Source organism: Sus scrofa, chromosome 2 (assembly GCF_054392235.1).
Source record: "Sus scrofa isolate SSC_HxYL_T2T_F1_AM1 chromosome 2, Sscrofa_HxYL_maternal_Yorkshire_Landrace_v2.0, whole genome shotgun sequence".
NCBI classification, from domain to species: domain Eukaryota; kingdom Metazoa; phylum Chordata; class Mammalia; order Artiodactyla; family Suidae; genus Sus; species Sus scrofa.
In genome coordinates this window covers 119489483-119507235 of record NC_139384.1, presented here as the reverse complement: position 1 = coordinate 119507235, position 17753 = coordinate 119489483, and the positions used below count along the sequence as shown (strand labels likewise).

General features: G+C 36.5%; 2 protein-coding genes across 6 annotated transcripts in view; one reads left to right on the top strand and one right to left on the bottom strand.

The window, feature by feature from the left end:
* Positions 1-17753, bottom strand: part of MACIR (macrophage immunometabolism regulator) — a 790687-nt gene that overhangs the window by 531713 nt on the left and 241221 nt on the right. The gene's annotated exons all lie outside the window — the stretch shown is intronic.
* The window catches only part of LOC102165335 (uncharacterized), a 133607-nt gene that overhangs the window by 44434 nt on the left and 71420 nt on the right, over positions 1-17753 (top strand). For both annotated transcript variants that reach the window (XM_085014195.1, XM_085014196.1), the window contains 2 exons: positions 5578-5679; positions 15958-16068. In XM_085014195.1, coding sequence (XP_084870321.1) covers positions 5578-5679; positions 15958-16068 — 213 coding nt within the window. The remainder of the gene's footprint in view (positions 1-5577; positions 5680-15957; positions 16069-17753) is intronic.

The following is a 17753-nucleotide window of genomic DNA, read 5'->3' as shown; positions in this document are numbered from 1 at the left end:
TTTCCAAAGGGGAAAGAATAATTTAGGAGTTAGGATTAGCAGATAAAAACAACTATATATAAAATAGATAAACAGCAAGGTCCTCCTGTATAGCACTGGGAACTATATTCAATAATTACAGTGGAAAAAATCTGGAAAATAATATATATTCACATATACTATGAATTCAAATATATTCATATATATCTGAATCACTTTTGTGTATAGCAGAAACTAACACAACATCATAAATCAACTATGAAGAAATAGACGTTGAGGAGTTAGGAATAAACTTTTTTAATAAAAGAAACAAAGTTTTCTATAGTTGACTTTTATTTGAGTACTAGGATGACATATGAAAAAGACATCAGGCTGAAAATAAGGTATTCAGAGTTAAGATATCTATTTGTTCACTTATGTATTTCTTGTAAGCACCAAGGAGAGTGCTTGGTGCTTACAATAAATAAAATGAAGCAGACTGCTTCATTTTAGGAAGCCAATACATATTTTTTGAATGAATGCATAAAAAGGCATGGAACTCAGTACTGCTCAGTAATTTATCAGCTATGTGACCTTAGAAAAGCCATTCATTTACTGTTATTATCTCTTTGCTCATATGTTATTGACAAATGAAATAAGACCACATATGTAAAAAATTATAATGGGCTATTTCCATTCATCTTGACTATTTCTGTCTCCTACCCTTACTTTTCTTAATTTTTATGAGAATTTTAACTAAATATTAAATATACATTCACATATGTCTGTGTATTTATATATTTTTATATAAATTATAAACAATTGCCATTCCACATTATACATACTAAATTGACCAATATTTACTGACTGTGACAGGCAGCTGGAGAAGATGAGTAAATACAATTTGTACCTCACAGTATCTTGGCTAGCACCTGATGTAAGAAAGTACAATTATTACCATTTCTACAACTGTTTATTGACTATCATTTGATCTAGTTTAAAAAAAAGAATTTGCAGAGTTGTTGTGGTGCAGAGCAAACGAATCCAACTATTATCCATGAGGTTGAGGGTTCAAACCCTAGCCTCACTCAATGGGTTAAGGATCTGGTGTTGCCATGAGGTGTGGTGTAGGCTGCAGATGTGGCTTAGATCCTGCATTGCTGTGGCCGTGGTGTAGGCCAGCAGCTGTAGCTCAGATTTAACCCATAGCCTGGGAACCTCCATATACCACAAGTGCGGCCCTAAAAAGCAAAAAAATAAAAATAAAAATGAGAGAGAGAGGGAATTTGCTTAATTTTGCCAAAAAAAATTTGTGTGTGTTTACATATACATATATGCACACATACACACACAAAAAAAACAAAGAAAATGTGTTTAAATGTGGCAAGTGAGTTTCATAAAACTATTTATTGGACTGAAACTCACTTCAAGAGTGTGCTAGTTTTTTTCTTACTAAGACCTGAAATGTTCCATATATCAGATACACATTTTTAACTACATGATTTTGAGTACTCAACAGAAGATGGAGATTGGGAAGAAATGTGAGTTGGAGGCAAATGAGTAATTTTAAAACTGAAAGATATCTTTATTAACCTAATGGCATGTTAAAGATATTGCAGTACCAATTTATATTTACCAGCATGTATTTTGTGAGAACAAGTTTTACACTTAAAAAAAGTTTGGTCCTTAATCACCTAGAAAGTGCTCTTTTATAAATTGGAGAAATAGATAAACAAAGATTTTCATCACTACAAAAGTGTATTGCTGGAACTACAAGAAAATTTTAGGGTCTTTTCCATAAATGAGTAATGTTGTATTTATGGAAATATGTACCCTTCATTTGAAATTTTACATCTAACATGATGATTCCAAGGAAGTGTTATCTGGAGGGATAAAATAATTGAAAATGTGCCCACACAGTCTCTGAAAAGACAATGACATTCATTTGTGGCTTTTCACAGCAGCTGTGTGGCACTCATAGATTATCCACCAGACAGCAGCAAGGGAACTGAAGACTATAAATCTTAAAATATGAGAAAATTGTCTTCAGAATGGGAGGGGAACATGTTGCAAAACATTTTGATTGTCTCTTCTCCCACAGGAGAGCACTACAGTTGAGCTTACCATTTAAAGACTTTATTGAATTGTTTATACTTTCACATACATTGATGCAACTCAATTTGCCTGATTGAGAAAAAACAAAAACCAAAAAAAAACAAAAACACCACCACTATAGCCTTGAAAGCAATAGCTATCTTAACACTCTCATGTAATATAAAAACAAAACAACAAACATGATTTGATTTGAATGAACCCAGTAAAAATACTCCATTCAACAAATACCTGTTGGGTAATCAATCTGTCAAAAGCAGAAGCTAGTATCAAGAGTGTAACCTACAGGGAGCAAGAAGTTTTAACAAGCAGGGTTGTTAGAAATGATTTCTATAGAGGTCACAAACACGATTTCTGATTTTCTTTCTACCCTGATTACCTACCAGCCTGTTGCAGACTGCTAAAATATTCATTTCTGTGTCCTTGAATTTCCCAGTTCTGTCCCTTAAATTATACTGAGACCCAGTAAGTGGCAGTCCAAACATTCATGCAAAATGACTACCAAATGGGAATCGTATTAAGAAATGACAGATCCTCCCAGGAGCATAGAGCAGAGCACAGAATTTTAGGGCTGGAATACACTAATACCTACACAGCAACTTCGACATGCTTTTCCTAATTATGTCTTAACCAGAAAAAACCATTTTCTTCAGACATTTTGGGATGACAAATATTTATTTCTTCAGGAATTCATATAAAGAGACTTTATGCTTTCTCTCTTTGGATGTTGGCAAACTTGGTAGCCAGTGTCTAGGATGTAACCTCCATGAGAAAAAAATCTCTTGTTTGTCTTCACCACTAGTGCTAATACCATAGGAAAACACCTGGGCATACAGTAGATACTCAGTAAAGGTTTGTGAATGAATAACTTCTGATATTAGGATATACTGGATTATTAAGGACAGAGATTCTTGACTCCTGGTTTTTAGCAGATATTTTTGTTCTAGTTGGCCAAGGAGATGGTCACATCCAAGAACACTGAGAGAGACCGTCTAACTTTTTACTTCTTATAAGAAATTTGGAGTTCCAATCATGGCTCAGTGGTTATCGAATCTGACTAGGGACCATGAGGTTGTGGGTTTGATCCCTAGCCTCGCTCAGTGGGTTAAGGATCTGGCATTGCCATGAGCTGTGGTGTAGGTTACAGACTCGGCTCGGATCCTGCGTTGCTGCAGCTCTGCTGTAGGCCGGCAACTACAGCTCTGATTAGACCCCTAGCTTGGGAGCCTCTATATGCCGTGGGTGCATCCCTAGAAAAGACAAAAAGACAAAAAAAAAAAAAAGAAAGAAAGAAAGAAATTTAATTTTAGGAGTTCCCGTCGTGGCGCAGTGGTTAACGAATCCGACTAGGAACCATGAGGTTGCAGGTTCGGTCCCTGCCCTTGCTCAGTGGGTTAAAGATCCGGCGTTGCCGTGAGCTGTGGTGTAGGTTGCAGACGCGGCTCAGATCCTGCGTTGCTGTGGCTCTGGCGTAGGCTGGGGGCTACAGCTCGGATTCCACCCCGAGCCTGGGAACCTCCATATGCCACGGGAGCAGCCCAAAGAAATAGCAAAAAGACAAAAAAAGAAGAAAAAAAAAAGGAAAAAAAAAGAAATTTAATTTTAAAAAAGATTCATCTCAGAAGATCTGGAAGAAAATTTAACAAAATAATGACAAATCTTTTTACAAATTCTGCAAAATATAAAGTTAATTTATAAAAATATCTCTCCAAATATCTGGGACTCACCTACCCAGACCATCTGTCAGTGATGGCAAAGAAAGAGATTGCTCCTCAAGGGGGAAGCTGGACTAGGGTCCTTTCCCACTCAAAATACAACTGTTAATAGTTTCTTTGAACATTTTATTGCTTCTAATTTTATCCATATTTTGCCTACAATAGACAGTTTTAAAAAAATATGAAGCTAGAGGATATAACCCTCTAAAGAAGAAATGTCCTTGATCCCCAACCTAGAGGAAGATCTAAATTATTTCTGAGAAATGAGAAGTGAAATACAAAAATACAAAAGAAGGGTTGAAAAGAAGCCACAAAATATATTACCCATAAATTTTAATGTATTACTATTTTTTAATGAAAGGGGATTCTATTATACTATAATTTTAAGGTATTAATTTGCCCTGCCCTTATTAATACATGAGTATTCTTATTTTATAATTAATTACCTTTTCCCCAAAACCTAATAATAGGCCTATTATTAATAATTCTCTTCTGGAGCTTAGGAAGTTTATCATTATATTTTATTATGATTTATTCTTTATCATTTTAAGATATTAATTAACATATAAAAGAAAAAACTCAATGAAATATGCCAATACAATTGTTGGGGACAGATCATAATTCTCCCAGCATTGCATGAATACTTCTCTCTGATGAACTTACCCTTAAACACAACCAAATACTTAATATTTTGAAGACTTTTGTTGTAATTCTTCACTGAATTACATTTTCAGCATTTAGAAAGGGACTCTTCTGAGATCACTCAAGACCTTGAGATGTTTTATTTCAGTTTTGTACTCTAGGGTGATTCAGGTATGTATTTTTTTCTAAATACAAAACAAGATGCAAAATTTTGTAGAAGACAAAATGCCTACCACGGCCACATCTACCTTTATGGAACAGTCTTGCAGAGCCATGTTTGCTGCCTTGAAATTCTGCTTTGTCTTCATTTTTGAAGAGTAACTGATCAAAGAGTTACGTGTTTCATCCTGTGAGATTCTCTTTTTTGGGAATTCAGCCTGGGAAAATGCCTTTAGAAAGTCTAAGATAAAAGTTAAAATGTCCTGAGGTACAGAAAAGTCAGGAGGGCCCAAGAGTGAGATAAAGTTATTAACTTGTTAGCAGTCAGAAGCTATGAGGAAGAAATACACACACACACCCCAACACACAGAAGAGAAAGACAGCAGGAAGAAAAGGGAAAAGCAGACTCAGAAATAGCTGGACCACATTAATTAAAGATTATTAGACTAATGTAAAAATTCATGAATTTTTACTGCAAAGTCTCTAGAACTCTCCACTTTCAATACACCATAACCTTACAGTTATAATTTCTGCAAGGTCCAGCTATTTCTGTTTTTTTTTTCTGAGAAGCTCAGTTGTTCAGGCTTTCCTGGACTCCTGGAAGACCTAAAGGCTGAGGATTCTGTTTTCTTTTTTCCGTGTATGTTATAACCTTGTAATAGATGTTCCATTGGTTATGGATCTGAGTGCCTCAGACTTGCCCTTTGGGAGCACTGCCCTTTGTGCTGCCTCAGAGGGGTAAGCACTGTCCCCTACTCACCACGTGACTCAGGTGAGTTGTTTAACCTCTTTGTGCCTCAGTTTCCTCCTCTCCAAAAATAATCATAAGCAGATGTAAAGACTAAATTAGATAGTACTTGCAAAGTATTTAGAATGTTTTTATTAGGCCTAGCATGTAATAAACAAGCAATAAATACTAGCTACATTTGTAATCATATTTGCAGTATGTAAAGATTAACTCAAAAGAATGCCCCTTTTGCTTCCTCTTTAGTTCGTGAGCGAACCGTGAAGCTAGTCAAAGGAACTGGCAATTATCCCTGGGGATTCCGAATTCAATTCTCCAAACCAATCGTGGTAACTGAAGTGGATGCTAGTAAGTTATCTCACTATAGCAGCTTTAATTCAGACTGGGGAAAACCATTTCAAGCTTCACACAACATACTAATAGCCTCCAATTTCATAGTCTTGTAACACACGCATGTGCAATAGAAGCCATTTCTTAATCTCACTCCAGCAAAAAGTCATGATGATTGGAAAGTGACCAGATCACGATCAATTATTTTTTAAAAGACCATACTTTCCTGATGGAATGGACACTCTGGTATATAAGGCCTTTCGACCAAAGAGCCCTACTGTACCTATGCAAAGAAGGCTTGATTTCTGGAGATAAAAAGGGTCTTATAGTAGGCAGCTACCAATTTATTACAACTTAATAGTTTCCAGGAGTTCCATTCCCCCTAAATTATTTCCTTTATGGCTTCTTAGATTTATTTCCTGATATACAAATTAGGAATTAGTAGATGCCCAGTATAAATAGATCTGATCTATATAACATGAGAGTAATTTAAAATCAATGGTTTGAAAAAAATCAGAGCCAGAACATTAAGGTTAGTAGGAATATAAGTGAAATATACCCACACCCAGCATGGTGCATTAGGGGAGTGCTAATGAGGTTATCACAGAGGGAAACCCAGGGCCACGTGGAACTTCTGATTTACTTTATAGTCGCCATCTGGATTGCGAGTTTTCCAAGGCCAGAAACTGTACCTTGTCCATTATTTTAATCCTCAGTTCTTAGTGCAATGCCCAAAAGGCAACAGAGCAGATGCCCCCCAAAAAGCTTAAGTCACTATGAAAGCCCTAGGGTAGGTACCCTAATCCCTCCTCTGGTGCCATTATCATCCAGGGCCACATCTCATTTTTCTTTGCCTATTAGCATTTGGATGTTTCCTCTGTTACTGTAACTCTGTGATTCCTTTGGGAAATTGCTCTCCTATCTGTAAAGAAGTAGATGACTATTCAGCCCTGGTAAAGGCCAGAGGGGTGAAAGCGGTAACAGATGAAACTATTGCCTCTTATTCCAGTGTTCCAGTTAGAGGTGACACCAGATGGAAGGAAAGAGTGTGCACAGACAACCACCTATTTCTTTATAAGAACAGAATTTTCTGATGCATGCTCAGTGCGCAGGAATAGAGGAAGGAAATATTGAGTATCTCGATAGAATGTGAGATATTCCTGGTGCAGCATGAAAGTTAAGTTTTACAGTTTTAGGTGCTATCATAAGGAGACAACTTCTCACAGATTATCACTTATGCCAGGTGATCAATGGCACAGATTCTGCACAATGTAGAGGCTTAGTCGCCTTTAAATTAAGCATGAAGAGAATGTATGAGTACTTAATAACCTAGATATACACTTCACACTCATTGGTATTTGCAAGGAAAGAAATTTACTTATTTATATCAAAGTAGAAATTAAATTTACATTAAATATAAAAACCATGTGATGCTGCAGAGAAGGAAGACACTTGCATTCACTGGATACCTAGTATGAGCAGGGCATGTTATGTATGTTCTCTCATGTAATCTATACAACAGAAGTTAAAACTTGATATTATCACTTCCATTTAATAGATGAATATATGAAGCCTTAAACTGGTCAAACAACTCACCTAAGGTTATATAGCTGTATCATGGCAACTCCAGGATTCAGATCTCGGAATATCTACCTCTGGAATCAGAGTTCTTCCCCTATGACTTCTATCAGTTAGGGCTCTCTGTAACAACTAGCAAGAAATTTGTCTCAAAGTGGATTGATGGACCCACAAAATTTGAAGTTTCCGAGGTAGCACAGGTGGGTTGATTTGTTTCGTGGCTCAGTTATTTAATCAAGGCACAATTCTTTCAGCCTCTTAATCCAGACTTCCTTAGTGTTACGAGCTTCTCATTTGGATCCGAATCTTAGCAATTCTAGTTTTCCCATTGCACATCAGAGTCATTAAGAAAGACGGGACTAGCTTCAATTCTCATATATACTCTTGTTTTCATGTCCCTGTGGATGACTGTGAGTTGTTCCACCTAAGCCAAATGCAAGGGGAATGGCAGTGTCCTCGCTGAGTTGCAAGGAAACCAGGGTCCACCAGACTATAGCTGGAGTACTGCTTATTTACCTTCCCAAAGGTGGCAATAATAACAGAAAAGAGATGGACAATATATGAAACGACCTCAAGGAGCTTTACCACCTCTCAGCCTCAAGTCATACTGACTCAATGACACTCTGCACCCAATAAGTGAAAACAACAGTCACGTAACGCTAGTGTACACCTGGCATTTTGTCTCTTCTTGATGTAATATTACTTTCATCTTATCCTGTTCTTTAAAATCCTCTTATCAAAGAATTGTCTGAATTTTTCATGACTTGATTTTAACCTACTTTATTCTCAACTGTTAAAAAAATATTCAATATGTTAAAAAGCATATCAACTCTTCTTAGCTATATAGTTGAACTAACATTGTCTCAAATGTCTGACTATGAGTGAGTAGGATTCAGTCAGCACACTATACGATATAAATTTTCTGTAATACTCTCCATTAAGCTTACCCTGCAGACCCATTCTTCCCTGCTCTGGTTCAGTTCTGGGATGGACTCTAATTTTTGTAGTCTCTCTTAGATAGTAAAATCACAGTTGTTTTGTCATTAAAAGTTCAGTGCAGTCATAGAACTATAGGTCAGTCTAGTGAAATAATAAAAATTTCTGAATTATTATCCAATCTTGGGTTTTTCTCCTCCCCCACCTTAAGCCTCAGGCTTGCAAGAATGGATTATCTTCTTCACTACTTTCCACCTCTATTTTCTATTAGACATCCCACCTCTACACCTTCAAATGCACTCTAATTTTTACCTGTTTCTCCTTTCCTCCTTCTCAAAGTGAAAGCCAGTCCTTATACCTTCTCATGACTTACAAAACTATTAGTAAATTAGGAACTGATGCATATTTCTTTGGTAATAAAATAAATTCATTTTTCTCAGTTCCTGTAGTCTGAGAAAGAGACACCAGTGTGAAAGCAGATGTCCAGAAGATTGGAGGAAATCACTATGACAGACAAAAAGAGAGCATAAGCATGTGGAAGAGCTTTCAGACCGCAATAAGAAGGTCTGGAACTTGTGAAAGGAGAGAGAGAAGGAAGCAGGATTACATAGGAAGAACCTTGAACTACAGTGTAGCTCTGAGAAATTCTGGGCAGCCCCACAGCAAAAAGTGCTCATGAGAGAAATTCCTACATTAGCCAGAAACAGCCTGGCTCTAGTACCCCCTCCAAATGCAGTCAGTAGTTGGAAGTGACTTCTTGGGGGGAGAATATTGCCTTAGTGTGAGGTAGGATGACCAGAAATTGTGGCAGATGAAGACTTTCACACAATTAAAATCCTCAGTTTCTCTTGAAGATATGTCTGGGCAGTGTAAGACTCTCATGTAGCCTTCAGGAAGAGAAGAGAGGAGGAAAATTGAAAGGAGTAATTTTCATAAAGGTGTGTCAAATATTACTTTGAAAATAACAAAATACAAAAGAAAATTAAAATCACCTAAATTAAGGGCAAGAAAAAAAAGTACCATTCAAAACCTTAATATTTAAAGTGTCAGTTCTTCCTTACATTGATCTACAGATATAACCCCAATTAAAATTCTAGTAGAGCAGCTGTTTTTGTTTTTGATTTTGTTTTTCCTGATAAAACTTTTTTTGGTTAGATTCTTAGGTATTTATAGAAAAGCAAAGGGCCAAGTTATTAACTTTGATGTGAATGAATTTCCTTTACTTTTTTTCTTTTTAGGTCTGCACCTGCAGCATATACAAATTCCTGGGCTAGGGGTAGAATTAGAGCTGCAGCTGAGGCCTATTCCACAGCCAGGGCAACTTGGTATCTAAACCACATCTGCAACCCATGCTGCAGCTCAGGGTAATGCTGAATCCTCAACCCCCTGAGCGAGGCCAGGGATTGAATCTGCATCATCACAGACACTATGTCAGGTCTTCAATCCACTGAGTCACAACAGGAACTCCAACGAGAATGAATTTTAATTAAAATTTCATCAGCTAATCAAACGTTTAAGTTACTATTCAGCAGATAATCCCCTCAATGATTGGGGAAGGAGAGAGTTTACACAAACGTTGGTGGTATTTGGGGGTGGAAGGGTGGCCCCCAGAAAAACAGGGGAAAAGTAGAAAAGGAACATGGCCAGAGAACTCAGGTGAAAAAAGATAAACACCGGAAATTTGGTCCAGGGTAAATCTCACTCTACCTCTTAATGCCCTTCAAATTAACAAGAACAAAAAACAATTGTGGCTTTAATTCTTTCTGCATAGACACAAAGACAAGTGGCTTTATTATCAAGTGGCTTCTAAAAGTCTGCAATGCTTTTAAAGGGCAAATGGCTTTAAGAAAATAAATGTTTATTCATGGAGAATGTATTCAGGGATGTTTCCCACCCTCCCATTCCATTTCCTCCTCCCCGCCCCTCCATCTTCTCTCCCTCTCTCTCTCTTTCTCTCTTGTCCTCTTTCCATCCTCCCTTCTCTCCTCTATCTCTGACTTTGCAAGGTTAGTCTTAAAGAAATAATTTATAAGGAAAATAAAAATGACTACCCCTTAAAACTCAAAGAGTTCCAACTTTATATGTTTAGCAAATTTTTGCAAAACATCCAAAACCTTGACAGACTTTTCACACCTGTCTTTCTAGATAATATAACTAAATGCAGTTTAATCAACTGTTAGTATTTCTTTAATTTCTGATACCTTTACAGCTGTTCAACTGAGAGAGTTAACTCTATCTCATCCATTCAGATGTGAAACAAATCAAAATTTTTGCATTGTAAATGGCATATTTAGGAGGCCTGAGGTTTCGTAATAGAAAAAGCTGAAGCATTTCTACTATAGCAAAAACAGTACAATACATAGTTAACCTAGGATTTTATTCAGCATCAGAAAGCACTGCCCTGGAAGGAATTCATGTATGCTGAGTCTACTTCTCTTTTTTTAAAATGTATTCCTCAATGCTGAAAAGCAACCTCTGAAATCCATTGTCTAGTCAAATCTACTAAATGAAGGGTTGAGGGACTTTAAAATTATACATATTTTCAGCACTTCTGAGAATCTCATTCATAGCACAAAACATTGTTCTGGCTGCACCAGCGAGGCTTAATTACACACTGATGATAAAAAGATAAAGCAGGGAGACCTGTAGGTGGGATAGAAATGATTACCCATAAGTATACAGAGAGGGAGCCTGCTTGTAGCTTACATAACTAATTGCCCACACCCAGCTGGCATTTGCATGAATATTTTCTATGAAAGCCTAAATGCTTGTGAGATCTGTTGGCATAAACAAAAGAAACAGATGTTCCAACTTTGATACCAAGCAAACTTGAAAAGAAAACTATACATTTAGGGATGGGCAAACCATAGAGGAAATGGACAGGCCCATCTTTCTGGAAGCTATAGAATTTAAAATGCTACTATTATAGTACAATTTTTAAAATGAAAAGCACAAGCCCCCTTTTTAATTATAAGGTTTTCAGATTCTGTATTATATGTAAATATGCATGAAAGGATGGAGTAGCTCAGCATTTAACTCTTTCTAACAGATACAGAACTATGTAGTTAAGAATCCTATTGAGGAAAAAAACTTAGAAAAGCATGGTCTTGTTTTGTTACCTCCTTGATCCTTTCTGTGCAATATAGGATATATGCTTCCATCTACTCCCAAGACACACCTCAAGTAGGGCAACTGTCTGTGTGGTGTATTAGAGTTATCTTAAAATATCTCCCTTCCACAAGAAGTTATAATGCCTCAAACTGTCACCATAATTAGTAGATAAAAGGAAAATTTGTAAGTTACATTCAAATTAAAGGAACATAGTCAATACCCTCTATAATTTAAGCTAAAAGCAATCAAATGAACTACCAAGATGGGTTACACTACAGAAGTAATTCCTTTACAAACAAGAATGATTTTCACTTTTAGAAGTCAATAATACAAAGATAAATAACACAGTTTTTAAATGAGCAAAGGATTTGCGTAGATATTTCTCCAGAGAAGATAAACAAATAGCCAATAAGCACATACAAAATATCAGCATCAGTAGCCATCAAGGAAAGTACACGAAAACCACAATGAAACTCTACTCCATACTCATTAAAATGGCTATCATCAAAAAGTCAAAAGAGCAAATATTACCAAGAAAGTGGAGAAATCCAGAACACTTATACAGTGTGTAAATGAATGAAAAGTGGTACAGCCACTTTGGAAAACAGTCTGACCATTCCTCAAAATGTTAAATAAACACAGAATTACCACTTGGTCCAGTAATTTTACTCCTAGATATATGTTTGAGACAAATAAAAACATATGTCCACAAAAAAATTTGTATACCAATTTTCATAGATGTATTATTTATCTAAAAAAATGGAAAAACAAATTATTATCCACTAATGAGTGGATAAACGAAATGTGCTGTATCCTTACAATAAAATATTTATTCAGCAATGAAAAAAATGTAACACATGCCCCAATGTGAATAAAAATAGTTTGCTGCAAGAATGTCACCAAACACAAAAGATGTGATATATGATTTCATTTATATGAAATGTACACAATAGGCAAGTCCATAGAAACCAAAAAATAGACTGCTGGTGGCCTATGGCTAAAAGGTTGGGGGAAATGTGACTGCTCTTGGTTATTGGGTATTTTTGGGGGGTAACAAAAATGTTCTAAAATTAGATCATGGTGATGATTGTACAACTTTGTGAATATACTAAAAAACATTTCATTATAGACATTAAAAATGGGTTATTTTTTTAAATGGGTGAAATTATATGGTATGTGATTTTTAACTCAATAAACCTCTTAAAAATCAAATTATTTCCCTATAATTTGGGGAATTACAGGATCTTGATGGATCTTTTACATCAAAAATTGTTGCTTAAAGGCAAAGTTTACTCAGGGAGAAGACCTGTTATCAAACACTCACACCTTTGATTATAGTAGTTTATGACTTTGTCTATTCAATCATTTAGCATATCTTTATTAGCCAAAGAGCTCAACTATTTGTCTTTCACTTCCATCATACTCTAAATTCTTTAGTTATCATTTACTTTTCCTACTCCAGATTTAATCACTTTTCCTCCATCCTTGTTCATCTTGACTTTTGGACAGACAAGGATTTAGAATGCTATGTAATTTCTCCACCTTGAAATTCTTCCTTTTCCTTCATGGACCTTATACTCTTTCTTTATGTTTATACTCCTTCTTTGTGTTCCTCTTTCGCTCCCCATTTCCTCTCTCTCCTTAAAGGGAATTATTCTTCTTCAAGATTTTGTTCTTCTCTATCTATACTTGTCCCTTTGGTTATCAATTCTGAGTCCATTTGTCAAGCAAACTTTATAACCTATGTTTCAAAGATTTTTGTATTTGTCCACTGAACATTTTCAATTTTCTCTTCCACAGTTACCATAGTGCGTGTATATATATATATATACCAAACACAAAGATTTAGCCAACTTTCAAATGTCCCTACCATGTGCCAGAGATTATACAGGCATGGGAAATATCTAAATAAATAAGAAATTTTACTTGCTCATGAGATGCTTATAATCTACTAGAAGTGGAAAGGCAGATATGGAGTTCCTGTCATGGCTTAGCAGAAACAAATCTGACTAGGAGTCATGAGGTTGAAGGTTCAATCCCTGGCCTTGCTCAATGGGTTGAGGATCTAGCGTTGCCGTGAGCTGTGGTGTAGGTCACGTTGGTGTAGGGCATTGCTGTGGCTGTGTTGTAGCTCCAATTAGACCCCTAGCCTGGGAACCTCCACACACCGCAGGTACAGCCCTAAAAAGCGGGAAAAAAAAAAAGAAAGAAATGCAGATATGCAAATGAATGCAATGAAGTATTTTAGGTACTAAGACAGCATTTTATACCTTCCATTCACTTCTAGTTTCTGTTTCCAGATTCTGTTTTGCAGACCTGTATTGATTCTGGTAATACCTTTGCTGAGATGCTTAACTTCATCTCTCCCAGTTCTAAATTAATCTGACAACTATTGCATATGTATTATCTGCTCACAAACTTTTAATGGCTCTCTATTGCTGAAGGATCAGGTACAAATTCATCATCTTCACAATCAGAATCCTTTACATACTGGCTATCTTTCCAGTCTTAACCTCCAACTATATCCTCCAACAACCTCTGCGCCAATTGATCTGAATCACTAATTTTTGGCATGTCTTAAAACATTCTGCTTGTGAACCTTTGCTCAGAAGATTTTCTTTCTTGGCCTGCTGATTGAGATTATGTAACAAAAATATATGAATGGCTTAAGACAATAAAAGCTTATTAGTCACTCAGGGTGAGAGTACCACATGCATGTTCTTGGTTGGGAGGTAGCTTTACCCCACATAATGTTTCAAGATCCAGATTTATCTTTTCTTTAGTATATCATGCTATGGGATCTTAAAGCAGTCTGCATCTGGCAGGCCGATGGGAAAAGAATAGGAAAGGTGATCCATGGGATTTCTTATGGACCAAGCCTAGAAGTAGTACACATCACTTCTATCTATGTTTGAATGGCTAGAACGCAAGCATATTGCTTAAAAACTTAAAGAGAGTCCAAGAAAAGCCATCCAAATGTGAGCCCAGATAGAAGAGGAATAGAGTAGTAACACCCAGCCATCTTTCTCACCCTGCCTTCCTGAAGTATCAGGAGAACCTGTTTATTCATCAGGTCAGAACAAATTCCACTTCTCTGGAAAGCCTTTCTTAAGCACTCCAAATAGGAATGAGAATTCTCTTTTCTAAAGTCTCACAATACCTATTATCTTTGCTTTTTTACACTTGCCACACAGTGTATTTCAATGTTACTTTTCTTTTTGATTGTGCGTGGCTTTTTCTCTCCAGTAGAATTCTAAACTCCTTGAAGGTATAATTTTTAAATCTGTTCAACATGCATTTATTGGAAGACTACTGTATATAAGACATAATATTTGGTAGCATATGGAATATGTTCAACAATTATTTATTGGAAGACTACTATATATAAAACATAATATTTGGTAGCATATGGAACACAAAAGTTGATAAAAAGTTGTTTCTGGTCCTGTATAATCATTTAATGACTTAGAAGGCATTACTATAATCAAGCTCTTTGATTCCTTAAAGACACTGGAGGAAATTTTTTCAAATGATCAACCATACCATAATACTTTAATTCATCAAAAGGATGATATTATGGAAATGAATGGATATATCAAATATTACCCTTCATTTAACCTTCCTACATTGATTGACCATTATCCATCCAGGCAGAGATCTTCCCAACTATAATAAACAGATTTAAGCAAAGGATGGTTATTACTAAAAATATTCAAAGTCATGTTACCTCATCAGTTGAGTCATATTTTAAGATTAAAATTATTTGAGGAGGTTTATGACATTCTAGATAATGATAGCATGATATTGCTGCATAATTATTCTGCAAGTTCATAAACATGCAGCTAGCACTAAGATGGAAACAAAAAGAAATGGGCTTAAACTGAAGTAAAAAGAAAAAAAAATAGATTCAAATTGATGCAGAAAGAATCTTAGTCAAATAAGTAGGAGATCTTATTTAAAATGAATTAAACTTGAAATGGCTTATTACATCCTTTTTTTACTCCTAGAGAATATTAGGCATGTTACAGTAAATGCAGGTGCCCAAAACTAAGAAATAAAATAAATAGCCTCTGGAGAGGGCCTCCTCACCTTCCAAAACCCAAATCCTAGGGCTTAAGGCTATTTTTGGTTTTCTTTCTGAGATGGCTCAGAAAGGAGCCTGTACAATGAAAGTAAAAGCAGCTCTTTATTTCTTTTTTCTCTGACTACTCCAAGATCTGTTTTTGCCACAACTTCACAAGTATTTCAATTACTTGTTCCCTCAACAATCCTGCAGAGAAGCTCTGCCCCCACCTCCCTTTTTATAGATGAAGATATTGAGGTTAAGTGATTTTCTCAGGGTTACAAAGAGATCTAGCAGCAATGAAGGAATGAGAACTAGCAGTTCAACCTTCTGGTGGATGAATAGATTGAGTTTCTGAGCAGCCTTGCCATTATATTGCAAAGAGGCCACGCAGATGCCTGGCTGAATGTGCAAAGAAACGGTGTCCTGGAAATGAAAGGAGGCTGCGAGGACAGCATTTTCCTTCTTATTAATGACACTAGCAATTGTCTAAAGTTGGAAAGAAAGGCCCTTTAGAGAAAGAGCCTTTTTTACAAAGAGGACAGACAGTGGGGCACTCAATTTGGGACCCCTCCTCAATGAGATCCTTGTTGTCTGTCTACTTTTAGACAGCGCCGCTGAGGAGGCTGGGCTCCAGATCGGAGATGTGGTGCTGGCTGTCAATGGCACCGAGGTCACTAGTTTGGAGCATGCAGAAGCTGTGCACCTTGCAAGGAAAGGTAAGTGGTTTACAGAGTCCAGAGTTAATCTGAATAAGCACTGAGCTGAAATACAGCAGAGAATGCCAACGTGAGGAGGAGGGAGCTGACCCTCTCCTGAGGCTCCCATTAATTCCTTGGCATCAACTTGATTTCTCATTGAAATTAAATCACATTTCTGCCCCACATTCCTTCTATATTGATGGCCAGCCACAAAGGTGAAATCAGAAAAATGGCAATAAAATGTATTCTATTTATTATTATTTCCTTAAACTCCTTGCCATGAAAACTATCATTGTGATGATACTCTCATTGCAAGAAATCACTTACTATGACTCTTTTTCCTTCTTCCTTTCCTTTCTCCCTCCCTGTCTCTATTGCTTCTTCCTTCCATTCTCCTTCCTTTTCTTTCTTCCTTCTTGTATTCTTTTCTTTCTTTCCATTAATTTTTAGAATTAAGGCCCCCCAGGGTTTTAATATTTAAAAAGGGAGAGAGAAGGAAATAAAGAAATCACAGACCTAAAGCTTCTACAGATTCTCCTGGGCCACTTGAGTCTGGCCTTAAAGCAATCTGACACAGATGGAACCACCAAGAGAACAATCATAACACATGCCCCACACCATTGTATCTACTCACATTAAACTTTGTTGAAAGGTTAATATCACCTTCCCCTCTGCAAAACAAGTTACTTTCTTTGGCACTATTTTACAAATCCTCATGTCCCTAAAGACCTAAAAACATACAGCTGGTAACAGCTGTGTTCCTTCAAGGGGTTATTTGGTGAGGTGTCCTATTCCTGGCTTCCCAAAGGCTCATGCATACCTCTGTGCTTCTGAAGTATATTATCAAGCAATGAAGTATTAAAATGTGTGTGTTTGGGATAGGCCATATGTGCATAACTTGCTGAGCAGTAAGCACTGCTTGCTATTTCTCATGACCCCATCACACTTGGGTTAGCAACAGCAAGAAACTTTCCTGGTGCAGACCAGCACAAGAAAAATCACGAACAAATGTTGAGTCCTGATAAGCATTCTGGACCTTCTTCAGGTAGAAATTAGCTTAATATCTGGCTGCTTGTCAAGTATTTGGTGCACCAAGAATTGAAGAACACTGTCAGCATGTGCAACAACTTATCATAAGTCCTACACAAATATTTATCCAAATGCAGTACAGATAAAAAAAATCGAGATAATATGGTAACTGTTATACTAATGAATTGGTAGTATCCCATTCAATAAGGGAATATTGCCATTGCTACTTTATTTAGCTGTCCCTAGGTTATTTCTTACAAATTAATATTCTAATTTTTGAGTTAAATAAAATCCAATTTTAGTAATATTTCCACTCAGTACTTCTCTTTTCTCCAAGAAGTTTAATGTTCTTCGTAATACTGAATCATTCAGCCTTGGTTAATGGAAGGAAGAAAACATATCTAAAACTTGAATGGAGGATCTTTGTATTTCTAAAAGATGATGAACTAACACTGATACTGGGAGAAGACCTAAATTCAACATCTTAGCTTGTGCTGTCCCTGGCAGTTATTTGCAGAATGGAATAATCCACTGTTATAGTCCAGGTTCTATACTCCTTATTTGCCAGCATGGAGGTTCCTATCAGGGAACCTCCCTGTGTCTTTGCCATCTGCTCTTAATCCCAGCAGTGGAGCCACTGCAGAAGCAGAAAAGTGAATTATAAATCGGAGATG